A 15,749-nucleotide genomic window follows, 5' to 3' on the forward strand; every position below is an offset into this window, starting at 1 on the left:
TTGAAGGATGGTATTTAAGGAGAAAGGAAATATGAAACCGTGTTGGCATCACAGTGGAAGCAATGCACCCTGCACTTTCATTGGAAGTCCTAGCAAGAGTCCCTGCTGCTCTGAAAAGAGAGCCCGTTCATCCACTGGACTCAGTGAAACACATTTCAAAGATGTTTCAGATTGTAAGACATGCTGTTTGCTAAAAAACTAACCTTAACATAGAAAAGAAGACGAGTTGGAATATATAAGGTAATGAGCACAACTAAAGGAATCATTTCCAAAAGTAACTCGAATAAACTGCGCTTTTGGGGCATTCATTAGATATTAACTAAACAATTGTATTTTTCTTTGAATGAAATCATGAGATATTTTGTTTTTCTTAGTATAGTATATGATTTTTTTAAAAAAATTAATATTTAAAGACATTCATTTATTTGAGAGGCGGAGAGACACAGTTCACTCCCCAAATACCCGCAATAGCTGGAGCTGCACTGGGACCAAAGCTGGGATCCGGGGACTCAATCCAGGGCTCCCATGTGGATGACTGGAACCCAATTATTTAAATCCTCATGGCTGCCTCCCAAGGAATCAGCAGGAAACTGAAATTAGGAGTCAGAGAGTGGTTTCAAACCAGGTGTTCCAATCCAGTATGGAATGTGGGCTCATGTCCTGACTCGTGTCGCAGTCATGAAGCCAAACACCTGTCCTCTATTTTCTCTCTGTGTATATCAGTTAAAGATAGTTCATGGCAACACAGTAGAATAACTTAACTCCTGTAAATGTTGGTTGTTAAATACGGATAAAGAATTAAGTGATCAATAGTTTTATGTAAAAAAAAAGTCTTTGTATAGCCACTTATTTTTTTAAGGTAATCAAGTATTTTTTTTATTTAATAAATATAAATTTTCAAAGTACAGTTTATGGATTACAATGCCCCCCCCCCATAATTTCCCTCCCACTCGCACCCCTCCCATCTCCTGCTCCCTCTCCCATTCCATTCACATCAAGATTCATTTTCTTTTTCTTTTTTTTTATTTCATAGATGTGAATTTACAAAGTGCAACTTTTGTATTGTTGTAGCCACTTATTTTGAAATAGAATTGATTTCAAACTCCTTGAAAGTGGGAAATGTCTGATCTCTGTAATTCTGACTCAAAAATTTTTTAAAAAATGAAAAAATGTTAAGTCCAGTCCTGAAAAATACGACCAGTCACAGCTTCTTGGATCTAGTGACTGTGATTTTGTGAAAATAGAGCGTACCATTTATGTTCCAACACTAAAAACAAATATTAACCTCAATTTTCAACATTTATTTATTTGATATTATTTTATCTGAGGGCACTTCAAAAGTTCATGGAAAATGGAATAAAATATAAATTTATTTTTGTAAAACAAATAGAGAAGTTTCCTTGCAATTTTTAACTTTTGCTTTGTATTCATACAAAGAAATTCATCAAACACATGAAAATTTTCAAAAACTGTAAATTAGTGGTTCTCAACTCTGGAATGTTGGAATCACCTGACAAATTTTTTAAAAATTTCCTATGCTGCACTATTAAATAAATGGGCAGGAATCAGAGCACTACAGGTGTTTGTGTAAACCTTCAGTTACTCTCATATGCGGCCAAGATTAAAACTGTTGGGATAGATTTGCTGTAGTATTTATTTTTTTGTTTCATTATTTCATAGTCATACTTTATATGAGTGACATTTTTAGTTCACTGACTACATTTTACAGTCACTTGAATTGGTTACTTGCAGTGGAAAGGAAGTTAATCCTGCTCCATTTCATTGTTCACAAATTCTCACAAAAGGAAATGAAAATGTTCACAGGAAAAGGTCTTTCTAGTCTTTCTTGTCTGTGTTGTAAAACTTGGTCCCACTGCTTTGAAATATATTTTTAAGTTTTTAAAGATATTTTTAACTAATTTTTAACAAATTCAATGTGATTTGTAGATACAATTCTACGAACATAATGATACTCCCTGTGTTCCCTTCCTCCCTCCCTTCCTCCTCTCTTACTCATTCTTTCCTTCTTTCTGTCTTTCTTTTTACTTTTTGGTATAACATATTTTTAATTTTTTATAGATTTACTTATTTACTAAAAAGTCAGAGTTACACAGAGAGAGAAAGGCAGAGAGAGAGAGAGAGAGAGGTGTCTTCTATCTGCTGGTTCACTCCCCAGATGGCTGCAACAGCTGGAGATGGGCCAATTCAAAGCCAGGAGCCAGGAGCTTCTTCTTGGTCTCCCACATGGGTACAGGGGCCCAAGGACTTGGGCCATCTTTTATTGCTTTCCCAGGCTATAGCAGAGAGCTGGATTGAAGTGGAGCAGCCAGGGTCAAACTGGCACCCATGTCGGATGCTGGCACTGCAGGCTGTGGCTTTACCTGCTACACCACCCCGCCAGCCTCATGGTATAATATATTTTAAATTTACATTACAGCAAAAAGTCTTAATGCTTCCAACTAAACTAGGGTCTTTTTGCTTTTTACTTGTTAAACATATTTGGTGAAGTATTAAGCCTTTTTACTGCTGTAGTATTTAAACTCATAGGTAAACTTGTGTTTAAAAAAACACTGAATTGCTCTATCACAAGAGAGATTTGGCATGAGACTTATTTTTCTCCAAGTCAATGTCCAATCTAACCAGAAGATAGTTGGTGTGAATGGATTTGGTCTGGTTTTCGGCTTCAGCCCTATAATCTTTGGAGAATGGCAACGAACCATCTATGAAAGAGACACATCTGCCACCTTCATATTCAGAATTCCACGGGGAGGAATATTAGCTGACTTTATAGCTTGAGTAGTCAGAGGGCCTCTAATGTCAGGTTAGCTCTAAGTTTCCAAAATCTGTATCAAAACCATTGAGAATATAAAACAAGGCTTTGTTAGGTCAGAGAAACCTACCACACAATCTCATTGAGGAGGATTCTTGGTGAGAAACCCAAGCTAGCATTATGGGCAAAATTCACTAATTATGAATAAGTCCTAATTCAGTCCTGCTGCCCATAGAACTTTTCCAAAGTACCCCGACACATCAAAGCCAACCTTTCCTGAGCCATTGGGACCATTGGAGCACAAAAAGAGACTGTGGGCCAAAGGGAACATCCACAGGGTATTCTAGCACTAAGCAATAGGGAATGAAATGGACATCTTGGGATATGATCATTGTGGTTAGCCCTTGTTTGCACTCCTGTGGAACTGTGGTCTTCCTAGTTTTTACTTGTTGAATATTGTGGTTAGTGGTGAATTAAGCCTGTGATTATAGAGTGGATTAAAATTATGTCTTTGCTAAAATTAAAGAAAAAAAAGAATAGAAGGAGGGAGATTGAGGTGGGGAGAAGGGGAGGGAGTAAAAAATTATCTTCTTAGAACTGTATCTATGAAATATATGAAGCCTGTTGTCTTTAATAAAAATTAAAAAAGAATATTTTTGTGTAACAAGTTTTTTGATTCTGAAAGCTTATGGAAAAATTTTAACAGAATATGAAAGAAACTCCTTTAGTTTTTCCAGTTGTCTCCTCCATCACACCTTTTGATAAAAGTTTACTTTCTTTCCCCAAACACAAATTTTAATTCAAACTTTGAGTAACACATCCATTTACTTGAAAAGCCATTGCACGGATGTCTCAGAAGTACGTTTTTATAGGAACTGCATTGTTAAGTTCTTAGGTGTTGATTGCATTATATTTGTTCATTTTTAAAAAAGAAAAATTTCATATTTAAATATTTTCTGTTTTCCTTTGACACAGTGGCATCAATGAAAGAAATTTTTTCTATTTTAGGGTAATTTGCTGTGTTCCCACTACATGGGATGACCACACTTGATAGACAACAGAGGAAATTGACAAAGGTATCAAGGTGTTGACAGGACTCTTGTATACAGCAAATACGATCCAAGATGGATGCTGAGTATCTACCTCTGCATTATTTACGTATTTATCTCAATTCTCAGGAATTTCCTAGAATTAACTCCAGTCATGGAGGGAGTTTGTCACTAACAGCTGAGAGGCATTGATGTATGTTCTGTCCCAGTGTATCACTAACTGTGTGAGTCGGGCAGCCACTGAGCATTCTGTGGAGGGCTGATTTTAAGGTAACCTCAAGGGCTGGTATTTTAGTGCAAGGGGTTAAGCCCCAGCTTGTGACACCAGCATCCCATATAGCATGCTGGTTCAAGTCCTGGCTGCTCTGCTTCTGATCCAGCTCCCTTCTAATGCGCCTGGGAGAGCAGCAGAGGATGGCACAGGTACTTGTGTCACTTGACACCCATGTGGGAGGCCCAGATGAGGTGAATTACATCATCTTGCCCACAGACCCTTCTTGATTGGAACAGTTGGATGTTGGATGAAGTCAGTGACCATAATAAAGAGGCACACATGGTAAAGAGCTTAGGTGACCTCCAGCCAATAGCCAGCGAAGGAATGAAACCCCTAGACCAACTACCCTCGAGGAATTAAATTCTTCCAACAACCATGTGAGTCTGGAACTGAAGCCTTCATGACTCAAGCCTTCAGATGAGACCCTAGCCTGGGCTGACACCCTCGTTGTAGCTTAGTGAAAGACCTTAAGGAGGAGATTCAGCTAAGCCAGGATGACTTTTAACCCACAGGCAGCTATGAGGTCATAAATGCATGTTATTTAAAACTGATAATTTTGTGCAAGTTTTGTATGTGTCAACAGATAACTAATGTGCTCTTTGAATTTAGTTCCTCATCTATGAAGTATATTGGGGTACTTCAAAAATTTCATGGACAAATGAAATTAGAAGATAAGTTTATGGGGCCACTGTTGTGGCACAGCAGGTTAAAGCCCCAGCCTGCAGTGATGGCATCCCATATGGATGGGATGGTTTGAGTCCCAGATGTTCCACTTCTGATCCAGCTCTCTGCTATGGCTTGGGAGAGCAATGGAAGATGGCCTAAGTCCTTGGGTCCCTGCACCCTTGTGGGAGACCTGGAAGAAGTTTCTGGCTCCTGGCTTTGTATTGGCTCAGCTCTGGCCATTGTGGTCATCTGGGGAGTGAACCAGCAGATGGAAGAGGATGCTTGCTCTCTCTCTCTCTCTCTCTCAATCTACCTCTGTCTGTAACTCTGTCTTTCAAATAAATAAAATATATCTTTAAAAAGAAGATAATTTTGGTGTGAATAAATGTCTGAATCCCATGCATGCATCCTTTCAATAGTTTCATCTTTATAGTGAGATAATTTATATAAACATGCAGTGTTAAATATCATATCTAATATATAGTAATAGTGTTATCACATTTTAGAATGTTTTAAAATATATGTATTTAAGTCATTGTTTTATGTTTAGTGTGGTCCTTACTTATCTGACACTATTTATTTCTACATTTTTGATTGTTTTTTAAAGATTATTCATTTATTTGTGGGGTAGAGTTACAGGCAAAGAGAGGAAGAAAGGGAATGAGAGAGAGAGATCTTCTATCCACTTCTCAAATGACTCCAATGGTTGGAGCTGTGCTGATCTGAAGTGAGGAGCCAGGAACTTCTTCCTGGTCTCCCATGTGTGCACAGGGGCCCAAGCATTTGGGCCATCCTCCACTGCTTTCCCAGGCTATTAGCAGGGAGTTGTATTGGAAGTGGAGCTGCTGAGACTTGAATGGGTGCCCATACAGATGCCAGCATTGCAGGCAGAGGCATATCCTACTACATCGCAGCACCAGCCCCCATTTTGGTCATTTTAAAAAACATGATTTTAGTTTACTATTCTAGTAATGTCAGTAATGTCTCACAAGTTTCCTATTTATTTTTTAATCTTACATTTATTCTTAGATTACTCTTATTAAGTTCACCTATTTATCTTCAGTACTCTTTATTTTGTGGGTCCTTTTTATTTTTTACAGAATAAATTTTATTATCATACATGAGTCAACGTGTCACCTGACCTCAAACACATCTGGGGTCATTGTCTGGTGTTCAGCTGGCCTTGGGCTTGTCCAGAGTTTCCTGAATGGAAACAAATAAACCCTTCCACATGGTGTTCCAGCCTCCAGCAGACCATTCACACAGATATGGCAGAGCTCCAAGGTAGGCAAAAAGTGTTCATGACTTAAGTTTGATGGGGTGCACAGCCACAGTCTCCACGTTCTGACGGCCAAAGTTTGTCACAGGTCTAACCCATGCTCCAGGGGTGAGAAAACCAATGCCATCTTTTGATGGGAGAAGCCACAAAATCACCCTGCAAAATATGCCCCTACTTTTGTCCATGGGAAGGCAGCGAGAGAATAGGAAAAAGGGAAATCTTTCTGAGGCTGGTAACCCAGAGCAAATGGTTGGTCATGTCTCCTGGATGGCCCTCTGTTCATTAGACACCTCACATTTGCCTTAGAAAACCCTTCTGTCAACTCACATTAACTTATAAAAACGCACTCACTCTCTTCTTTACTAGAGCATTGATGAATTCTTCTGTTCTCAAGTGCTCCCTTGTGTCTCATTAACTTTTGAAGATAGAGAGGAAGGGAGAGACTAACATTCCTCTTTGTTTAGTATCTCATAGCCCAAGGGAGCATATGAAACTAAACTAGTGGTTGTACAATTCACACAGAGAAACTTCACTTTTAACCATTGAATTCAACACCTAGTATCAACATAAATGATACTTAATCAATTTTTACATTCCTAACATAGTGTTCTTATATGGCAGGGGCTGGATCTCATTCAGTTTCCCTGGATTTTGATGTTCAATAATTAGTGCCAGAGATGAACAAATACAGCATAAAATTTCCAACAAACTTTAGAGCTGTAGCTAAAATGATTTTGTGGGAATGGGCGTTGTGGTGCAGTGAGTTAGACCACCACTTGGGAAGCCTGCAACCAGTAGGAGAGTGCCTGGGTTTGAGTCCCGCCTCTGCTTTCAATCCAGGTTTCTCCTGCTGTGTACCCCAGGAAGCATCAGGTAATGGCTCAACTACATGGTCCCCACCATCAGATGGAGTCCCTGCCTCTGGCTCAGGCCAGGCCCAGTTCCAGCTCCAGTCCCAGTTTTTGCAGACATTTGTGGAGTGAACAAGTAAACGGAAGGTCTCTCTCTCTCTCTCTCTCTCTCTCTCTCTCTGTGTGTGTGTGTGTGTGTTTATCTCTTTTGCTCTGCCTTTCAAATAAAAATAGTAAATAGACATTTTTAAAAATTCTGTTTTCAAACTTCCATTTTTTAAAAAAATTTGAAAGACAGAGAAAGACACACACACACAGACACACACACACACACATAGGGATCTTCCATCTACTAGTTCACTCCCCAAATGTCTATAACAGGCAAGACAAACTAAGGAACCTGGAAGTCAATCTGAGTTTCTTATGTGGGTAGCAGTGATCCAAATACTCAAGCCATCCTCTGCTGTATCCCAGGAATCCATCATCAGAGAGATGGATCAATAGCATAGGAGCTAGAAATCAAACCAGGCCCTCCAACATGGGATGTGGATATCCCAGACAGCATCTTAACACTTGCATCAACTGCCCATCCCAGAACCATTCTTTGTAGTGTATGCTTTAATCCAATTCCAGTAACACACACACACACACCCCTCAAATAAAAGCAAAACCTAGCCATTGTGCTTTGTACTCCCCAAGATAATCCCCCAACATTCCTGCCATAAGACAGAAGAGATCTTTCTCCACCCCTCACAAAGGTCAGCTGCCCTTTGAGGAAATGCACTGCGCTGTTGGAGAACTTGCTCTTGTCAAGATGAGGGTGAGAGGCTGCGTGGAGGGTAACAGCCAGCCTGCCAGGGAGTGGCTGGAAAGTTAACAGGGCGAGACGGAAGAGGTTGTCTCTCCAAGGACGACATCCTGTTCCACTGTAACGAATGTTGAGGCGTCAAGGCAGATGGAGACAAGGATGGTATAGTCGCATTCTGTGTAGATTGCTCTGTCTTCGCTTACCATCTCAGTACATTAACACCTGCTGAGCTATGTCCATCACAGGATGTCTGGGCCGTGTCCCAGCTGCCACCTCTGCTGGGAAGCCCTCTCACCTCTCAGCCATGTCTGTTCCTCCATTCTCCAACTTGTGCTTGTCATTTTGGCTTCTATTCGCATGCCTCTCACAGTCCGAGACCATCCAGTCTAGATTGGATCCTTTTGGTTGTTCTGAAAGCTCTTTGTTTCACCCAGATCGGAAGATTAGCTCATTCTGTGGTAATAACCTCTTTCCACCTCCATTAACTTCTCAGCTGAAGATGGGGGCCCAGCTTTGTCTCCCCAGTCCCAGTGCTCTCCATATTCATGGAAGCTAAACTTACTTGAACAAATGAATGCTTCCTTCTTCAGGACAGGGAAATAGGAATACATTGAAATGAAAGGTATGGCCTTTTGCTCTTGCTGCTGTGTGACTGGGCCTTTACTATTCCATACCCTGAGTCACAGCATCACGTTATGTAAAGTGGTGGTAATAAGATACCTGCTACACAGGCACTATGGTTTAAATGTATCCTCTCCAAAATTCAGGTGTTGCTGACATGATAGCATTCAGAGAAGGGGACTTTAAGAGGTGATTAGGTCATGAGGGTTCTTCTCTCATGATGACATTAGGTGCCCTTAGATGGGTCATAGGTGAGAAAAGTTCTCTCCCTCTTGCCCTTCTCCCCTTCACCATGTATTGACCCAGTAAGAATTTCCTCTTCAGATAACACTGCTTTAATCTTGGCTTTCTCAGCCTCCAGAACTGTGAGAAGTGAGTTTTTGTTATTTTCTTTTAAGGATTTATTTACTTGAAAGGCAGAGTTACAGAGAGAGGGATAGAGAGGGAGAGATACAGTGCACTTCCAACCACTGTTTCACTGCTCAAATGGCCACAATAGCTGAGGCTGGACCAGGCCAAAGCCAGGAGGTTGGAACTCCATCAGTCTCCCATGTGCATGGCAGGGGCCCAAGTGCCTGGGCCATCTTCTGCTGCTTTCCCAGGTACATTAGGAAGGAGCAGGATAGGAAGTGGAGCAGCCGGGACTCGAACTGGCACCCATATGGGATGCTGGCACTGCAGGCAGAAGCCTAATCTGCTGCATCCCAATGCCAGTCCCAATTTCAGTTTTGTAAATTGCCTAGTCTCAGATATGCCATCTGAGCAGCACAAAATGGATGAAGGCAATGGGGGAACTTTGAGAATTTAGTTAGATTTGCCACATTAAAAATATGCAGCACTGAATTGCCACATGTATTCTGCACTCGGAGATGGATATCAGTGACAATAAAAATGGTAGTAGTCATTAATAGCTAATGATAGTTACTGTTATGATCATCTACGGTTGCAGCTTTTCTTTCTGTGGTCAAGGATGTCCACTTGGTCCAGTAAGAATGAGAGACAGAGTCAGCTGCCTGTTCCTTGTGCCACAAGTGGAGAGTCCACCCAAGATGCCCAGGCCCTCTGGCCATCTGATTATGCACAAGGGAGTACACAAGATTCAAGCATAATCACACTGCCTCAGGACTTAGGGTAGACTTGCCTAGAAACAGTGTCCTCTGCCTCCAGGCTGATTACACCCTTCTGTATGTAGGAGTTCCAGTGCCAAGGGGTGTCAAGTCCCCGATGCCCCACTGTAGGATGTCGTGGGCTCCCTGTACCCCATACTGCTCTCTGTGGCTTTTATTTCAGTCTGTGTGCCAGGAACGAGACAGGGGGTCCAGGAGAGGCAGGAAGGGATATTCTACCATGCTAAGAACTAAGACTTGAAGAAGCAGCAGGAGCACAGGGGCTTCCATGGCATAACACAATGTGGTGATTCTTCTCCAAGGCCTGGGTGTCCTGGTCTAATTCTCCTCCTGAAAAACAAGTCTAGGGGATCTCACCCAGAGAGTCTGCAAGGCCCAAGCAGTCCCCATGGACAAGCTGACTGAGGCAAAGGTACTGCCTTCCTTAGCGCTGCTTGCCTGCGTGGAGCAGATCACGGTCAGGCTAGAATACAGTAGAGGCCTTTCCTCGTGGTCTTACAGGACCCAACTCACTCCTGACTCGCTTACTTCACTGTTTGGACACGAACATGCCATGTCATTGGCTACCTTCCAAGAGATTTGTCAGACCATTTGCACACATGATCATATTATCATTTGCTGTGCATATTTTTCATCATTGATCTACTTTTATATAGGACCAAATAAGCATTTACCGAATATCTCATGTCACATTCTTTACTAAAAATGCTGAACTATGGGTCTTTTTGCTTTATACTTGTTTAACTCTTCAGTGCAGCATTAAGCCCTTGACTACAATGTAACTTAAAAATGTTTTATCAAAAACTAAAAAAGAGACAGAGAGTGAAAGAGAGTGAGCGTGAGAGAGAAATAGAGAAAGAGGGCTTAACGCCCTAGCCTGAAGCGCCAGCATTCCATATGGGCGCCGGTTCTAGTCCTGGCTGCTCCTCTTCTGATGCAGCTCTCTGCTATGGCCTGGGATAGCAGTGGAGGATGGCCCAAATGCTTGGACCCCTGCACCCACATGGGAGACCCAGAGGAAGCTCCTTGCTCCTGGCTTCGAACCAGCGCAGCTCCAGTCATTACGGCCATCTGGGGAGTGAACCAGCAGATGGAAGACCTCTCTCTCTGTATCTACCTCTCTCTGTAACTCTGTCTTTCAAATAAAAAAAAAAAAGAAAAACAATTAATGAATGAAGGAAAGGAAAGGAGAGGGAGGGAGGGGGAATATAAGAATATAATGATATTCTTAGAATTATATCTTTTGTTTTGTTTTTAAATTGTATCTTTGTATCTTTGAACTACAACTGAATCTGTTCTTTTCGTATGAATACCACATTTGGGCTGGCATTGTAGTGTAACAGGTTAAACTGCTGCCTGTGACACAAGCATCCCATATGGGCACAGCTTTGTGTCCTGGCTGCTCCACTTTCAATCCACCTCCCTGCTAATGCACCTGAGAAAGCAGCAGAAGATTATCCAAGTACATGGATTCTGCCGCCCACATGGGAAATCTAGAAGAAACTCCTGGCTCATGGCTTCAGCCTGGCCCAGCCCTGGCCACTGTGGCCACTTGGAGAGGGAACCAGTAGATGGAAGATCCCTCTGTTTCTCTCTCTATATATAGCTCTGCCTTTCAAATAAGTAAATCTTTTTTTTTTTAAATTATGTGAACCTGAAAAAAAGTATCAGATGGTGAAAAAGTGTCCTGAAATTAGTGATGATGGATACCAACTCTTTGAATGTACTAAAACCCACTAAATTGTATACTTTAAATATGTTAATTGTGTGGTATTTAAATGAAATCTCAGCTTACAAAAAAAACCACAAAATGTGAATTCACTGTTTAAGAAAAAAGTTTTGTATTTGTTATCTCATTGAATCTGAAATACTAGGAAATAGTCATAATTCCCATTTTAGAGATTAGAAAAGTGAGGCTTAGCAAAGGTAAGAAGCTTGTCAAAGAATGTAGTCATAAAGCAGGGACAGGAAAAAACTTCCATTAATAATTGTCTCTAGGGGCCGGTGCTGTGGAGCAGGTTAATCTTCCGCCTGTGGAGCCAGCATCCTATATGGGCACTGGTTCTAATCCTGGCTGCTCCTCTTCCAATCTAGTTCTCTGCTGTGGCCTGGGAGGGAAGTAGAAGATGGCCCAAGTGCTTGGGCCCCTGCACCCCTGTGGGAGACCGGGAAGAAGTACCTGGCTCCTGGCTTCGGATAGGTGCAGCTCTGGCCATTGCAGCCATTTGAGGAGTCAACCAACAGAAGGAAGACCTTTCTCTCTGTCTCTCCCTCTCACTGTCTGTAACTTTGCCTCTCAAATAAATGAATAAAATCTTTAAAAAAATTGCTTCTAGCTTTCAAGCTTTTAAAAAGGGAGCAAATTATTTTTTATAATAATATACGTGGCTAAGTATGCAAACAGGCATGCAACAAGCCACAAGTGCATTTACATATATATAATTCACATGTTACAGATTCTCATCAACTTTATCATAAACTTATGTCCTAGTAAATCTCTTTTGCCCCTGCTTAGCAACTCAAGAAAGTACACAGTACTACCTATGGCCAGCCCAGGACTACCTCAAAATTCAAAATTTGAAATATGGCTTCTACTATAGATATTACTTGTGCACCACTGCAGAGTTGAAAACTTGTTAGGGAAGGCATTTGGCAAAGCAATTAAGTACTGGTTGGGAAGCACAGGTCCCATATTGGAGGGTCTGACTCCACTCCTAATTCCAGCTTTCTTCTTGCTAAGCGTACCTGGGGAGGCAGGAAGTGATGGCACTGGTAGTTGAGTCCCTGCTACTCACATGGGAGACCTACATTAAGTTCCTGGCTTCCAGTTTTAGCCTGGATCAGTCTCAAATGTTGTGGGTGTTTGGAGAGTGAACTGGCAGACTGGAGACATCATAAATCAGGTCAATCTCTCCATAAAATGTGGACATGATCTTGGGAAAATGCAAAAATTAAGATAATGTCTAGGAACTTTGTGAGAAAAGATTTTTACACAGTGGAAGGGAGCACTCGCATGTACAACACAGAATGTAATTCCAAGGATTGGGCGAGGGGAGCCTGCTTTCCCAACAGGAAGCAGCGTAGCATATGGATTTAGAATCAGAAGTTTGGTTTCCAGTCCTCGTTTTGAATTATTGTGGGAAAGTTACCAAATCTCCTATGGATGTGTTACTTTGTAAGATAAATGTTTAAGCTAGGTCAGTGGTTTCCAAATATTAACAGGTGATGAAGTTTTTATCGGTCAGTGATAAAATGAGAAAAATAAGGATAATAGATTTATTCATGTAGTTAAACTATTTTATAAGTCTTTTAGAATAGCTTGCTTTTATGAGCAACAACAGGGATCACCCTTCCCCCAAACATACACACTTTGATCAGTTTTACATGGCAAAATTCAAGAGTGCTTTCTATAATGGAACCTGAAAATTCTAAGTGTTGATCTCTAAATCCAAAGGACTGGGAACCACTACACTAGGTAATCATCGATGTCCTTTACTGCTCGAAAATTCTATGCTCTTCTTGAATCAGAGATAGTATTTAACTAACTCTAAACTAGGAAGGAAGAAGAAAAAAAAAATCTTGTATCCTTTCGTGTTTTTCTTCTGGCTTCCCATGTCCCCATATGTATTCTGACCAAATGCTCTAGCTATTCTACTGACAAGAGGTCTTAGTCAAATGAATGGGAAATGATGAGTTAAAAAAGTCAAGCAAGTTTTACTGAGCAATGCACAGAACTGGAAGATGCTAATATCTATTGTAATTCTCCTAAAAATGACAAAGCATCAAAGATTCCCCAAGCTGTGAACAGAAAGTAGCTGCTTTCCCCCTTCTCACCCATTGCAGGACAGTGTACTTATTCCTAGAACACAGCTTGAGAAAGGTGACATTAACTAAAAGAAACTTCCTCCAAAGCTTTCTCGTAATAGATAAAAGCATAACGTTAAAAACAAGGAGACTGATTATTGCCATTTGATGAGTTTTTTAAAATTGCCAAGCCTATGAATATTTTTAAAGATTTATAGAAGCAACTTAGAAGAAAACACTTCAGAGTATAAAGTGACAAAAGTTTGGACATTTTTGACAACTATGTGATCTTTTTTCTTTAGCACTACAAATAAAGAAAAATTGTATCAAAAGATTTGTACTTAGTGATTGCGACATGATAATCAGAGCACTTGGAATTTACAGAAGTTTGTAGTAACAGAATTATGACTATTGTGCCTACTCAGCGAATACAAAGTAAATAAAACTGTCTATAAGAGAGGGGGCTGAGAAAAACCCTAGAATACCCTCTAATGGTATGTGGTTGTTGAATATTTCATCAGTAGGAACAATTAATTCTGCACACTTGTGGCTCAAAATAAATTTACTTAAACCTCAGTTTTACTATGATCAAGTAGCAAAGTTCTTGATGGAAGGAAAAAGAGCTAATGATGTTTGGGTTTCTTTTTCTTTACATGCTTATTGGATCCGAATAGAGAAGAAAATTTACTTGCCCCTTCCCCCCCCCCCCCCTTTTTTTTTTTTTGCTTCTCACATCATCATGTGAAATATTAACGGCCAAACGCTTCAGCCTTCGCATTCTGGATTCAAGTTTCACTTTACTGAGGAAAGAACAGTTTTGACTTGGGACAAGATGATCCTGGAGCAAACTCTCCCCAGAGAGGAGGTAGGCATGATCTTGTGGAGATTTTGACACTAACAACCCTTCCTTCTGACTCCGTGCACACCAGGATTTTGACAAGCCTGTGGCTCTGCATTCCCTCCGATATTTTCCATCATAACTGTACGGTAAATTCCAGCCTGTTTTTCATAATCCTGCTGACTACAGCAGTCTGCTGCCATAAAAAGCCTTTGCAGACCTCGAGTTGGCTTAGAAAAATGCCTTTGCACAGGCACAAAAGTACATGCAACACCGATGTCCAAAGCCAGGAAGAAGCAAGAGCCTCTTGTGTTGGTGCTCATGGGCTCAAAGGGCTGAGTTTAGGATCTAAATTTAGAAATTGTAATTTTCTTCTGGTGACATTTGTAAACAAAATACCAACACTAAAGCAAGAGCAATGTAGCAGCAAAAGGGGGAGTGTCCAGCAGATCAAACCGTCTTCCAAACTCCACTGGAGAGAAGTGTCCCTGGATTTTCACACGACCTTACTCCGCTCTCACCTGCCTACACGCCCTCAGCCTCCTGGTTAGCAGGGATGTTCGAGGTTCACATCAAAGATTCAAGATGTAAGAATTAGCTTCTTTTAAACCTTAAGTTAGTATTAGGTTACTCTCTGGAGAAAGGGATAAAAACACCATAAAACTCCTTTTTAACAGATCACAATACCCATTTCCCTAATATGATTCAATATACAAACACAGTAGTTTGTTATTATATCATTCAAGCGCCTGTGAACATCTGCTTAACTTCATAAGAAGTTGAATTTCAATTTTGCAATAAAAAGCTGCAATGGAAAAGTAAGAAACAGAGGGGGCAAAAGCAAACGTTTAAGCAACTTTTTCACACATTTGAACTTTGACTTTCTGCACAATAATTCTACTTCCCCCAAATGGTAAAGCAGATCACATTTAGTATGAACATTCAAAAACGAGCATCTCTTACAATTATTTTTAAGACATAAAATATCAGAGCTACTTGCCTTTTGGCAATTTCTGTGCATTTCCCAGGGCTAGTGCAATACTCCCACAGAGAAGCAGACACCCCAAGCTGGAGAGCATGTTGCATTTGCCACCTCGCACAGGGAGTGATGCTGGTGGGTGCCTCACAACCCTGGAGCTGCATTTAAGTGGACTGTCTCCCAGTGACAGAGGCGGGCGGCTGCACTTAGCTGTGCTGTGGGCTTACTCACAGGGGGTGGAGACAAGATGACATCACACCCTTTCCCACACACACCGAAAAAAAGCACAACAGCAAAAACATATCATCACATTTCCCTCCATGAAGCTGTAGCTCTGTCTTTTCTCTCCTCTCTGAGATAGAAAAATAGAAATTATGACCAATTTATATTTGTGAAAGAAAAAGTAGTTAGGCAACTTTGAAACATTCCATGAACTATTTTTTAAAAATTCAGAAAAGAAATGCTTAAAACCACTGGGACATGAAAACTATGAAATAGAGCCCTATTAGGAAGGAAACCGCTTTTAATTAGCCAGTAAATCAAGCCAATTCTTCTTTTAAATGGGAGCAAATTCATAAAAATATACTTTGAACTATTTTGAAGTTCCAATGTTAGGAGAAATATTTGAGAGTAAGTGCTTAGCTATGCAGCTATACATTATATGTAGTACATGTATATAAATA

The 15,749-nt window shown here is 40.7% G+C and overlaps 1 protein-coding gene across 31 annotated transcripts in view; it reads right to left on the reverse strand.

Moving 5' to 3' along the window:
- ABI3BP (ABI family member 3 binding protein) overlaps positions 1-15,254 on the reverse strand; it is a 298,516-nt gene extending 283,262 nt beyond the window's left edge. For all 31 annotated transcript variants that reach the window (XM_062207047.1, XM_062207032.1, XM_062207040.1 and 28 more), the window contains exon 1: positions 15,088-15,254. In XM_062207047.1, the coding sequence (XP_062063031.1) occupies positions 15,088-15,166 (79 nt within the window). In that variant the 5' untranslated portion in view covers positions 15,167-15,254. The remainder of the gene's footprint in view (positions 1-15,087) is intronic.
- Between the last annotated feature and the right edge of the window lie 495 nt (positions 15,255-15,749).

This window comes from Lepus europaeus, chromosome 2 (assembly GCF_033115175.1).
Source record: "Lepus europaeus isolate LE1 chromosome 2, mLepTim1.pri, whole genome shotgun sequence".
Classification (NCBI taxonomy): Eukaryota; Metazoa; Chordata; class Mammalia; order Lagomorpha; family Leporidae; genus Lepus; species Lepus europaeus.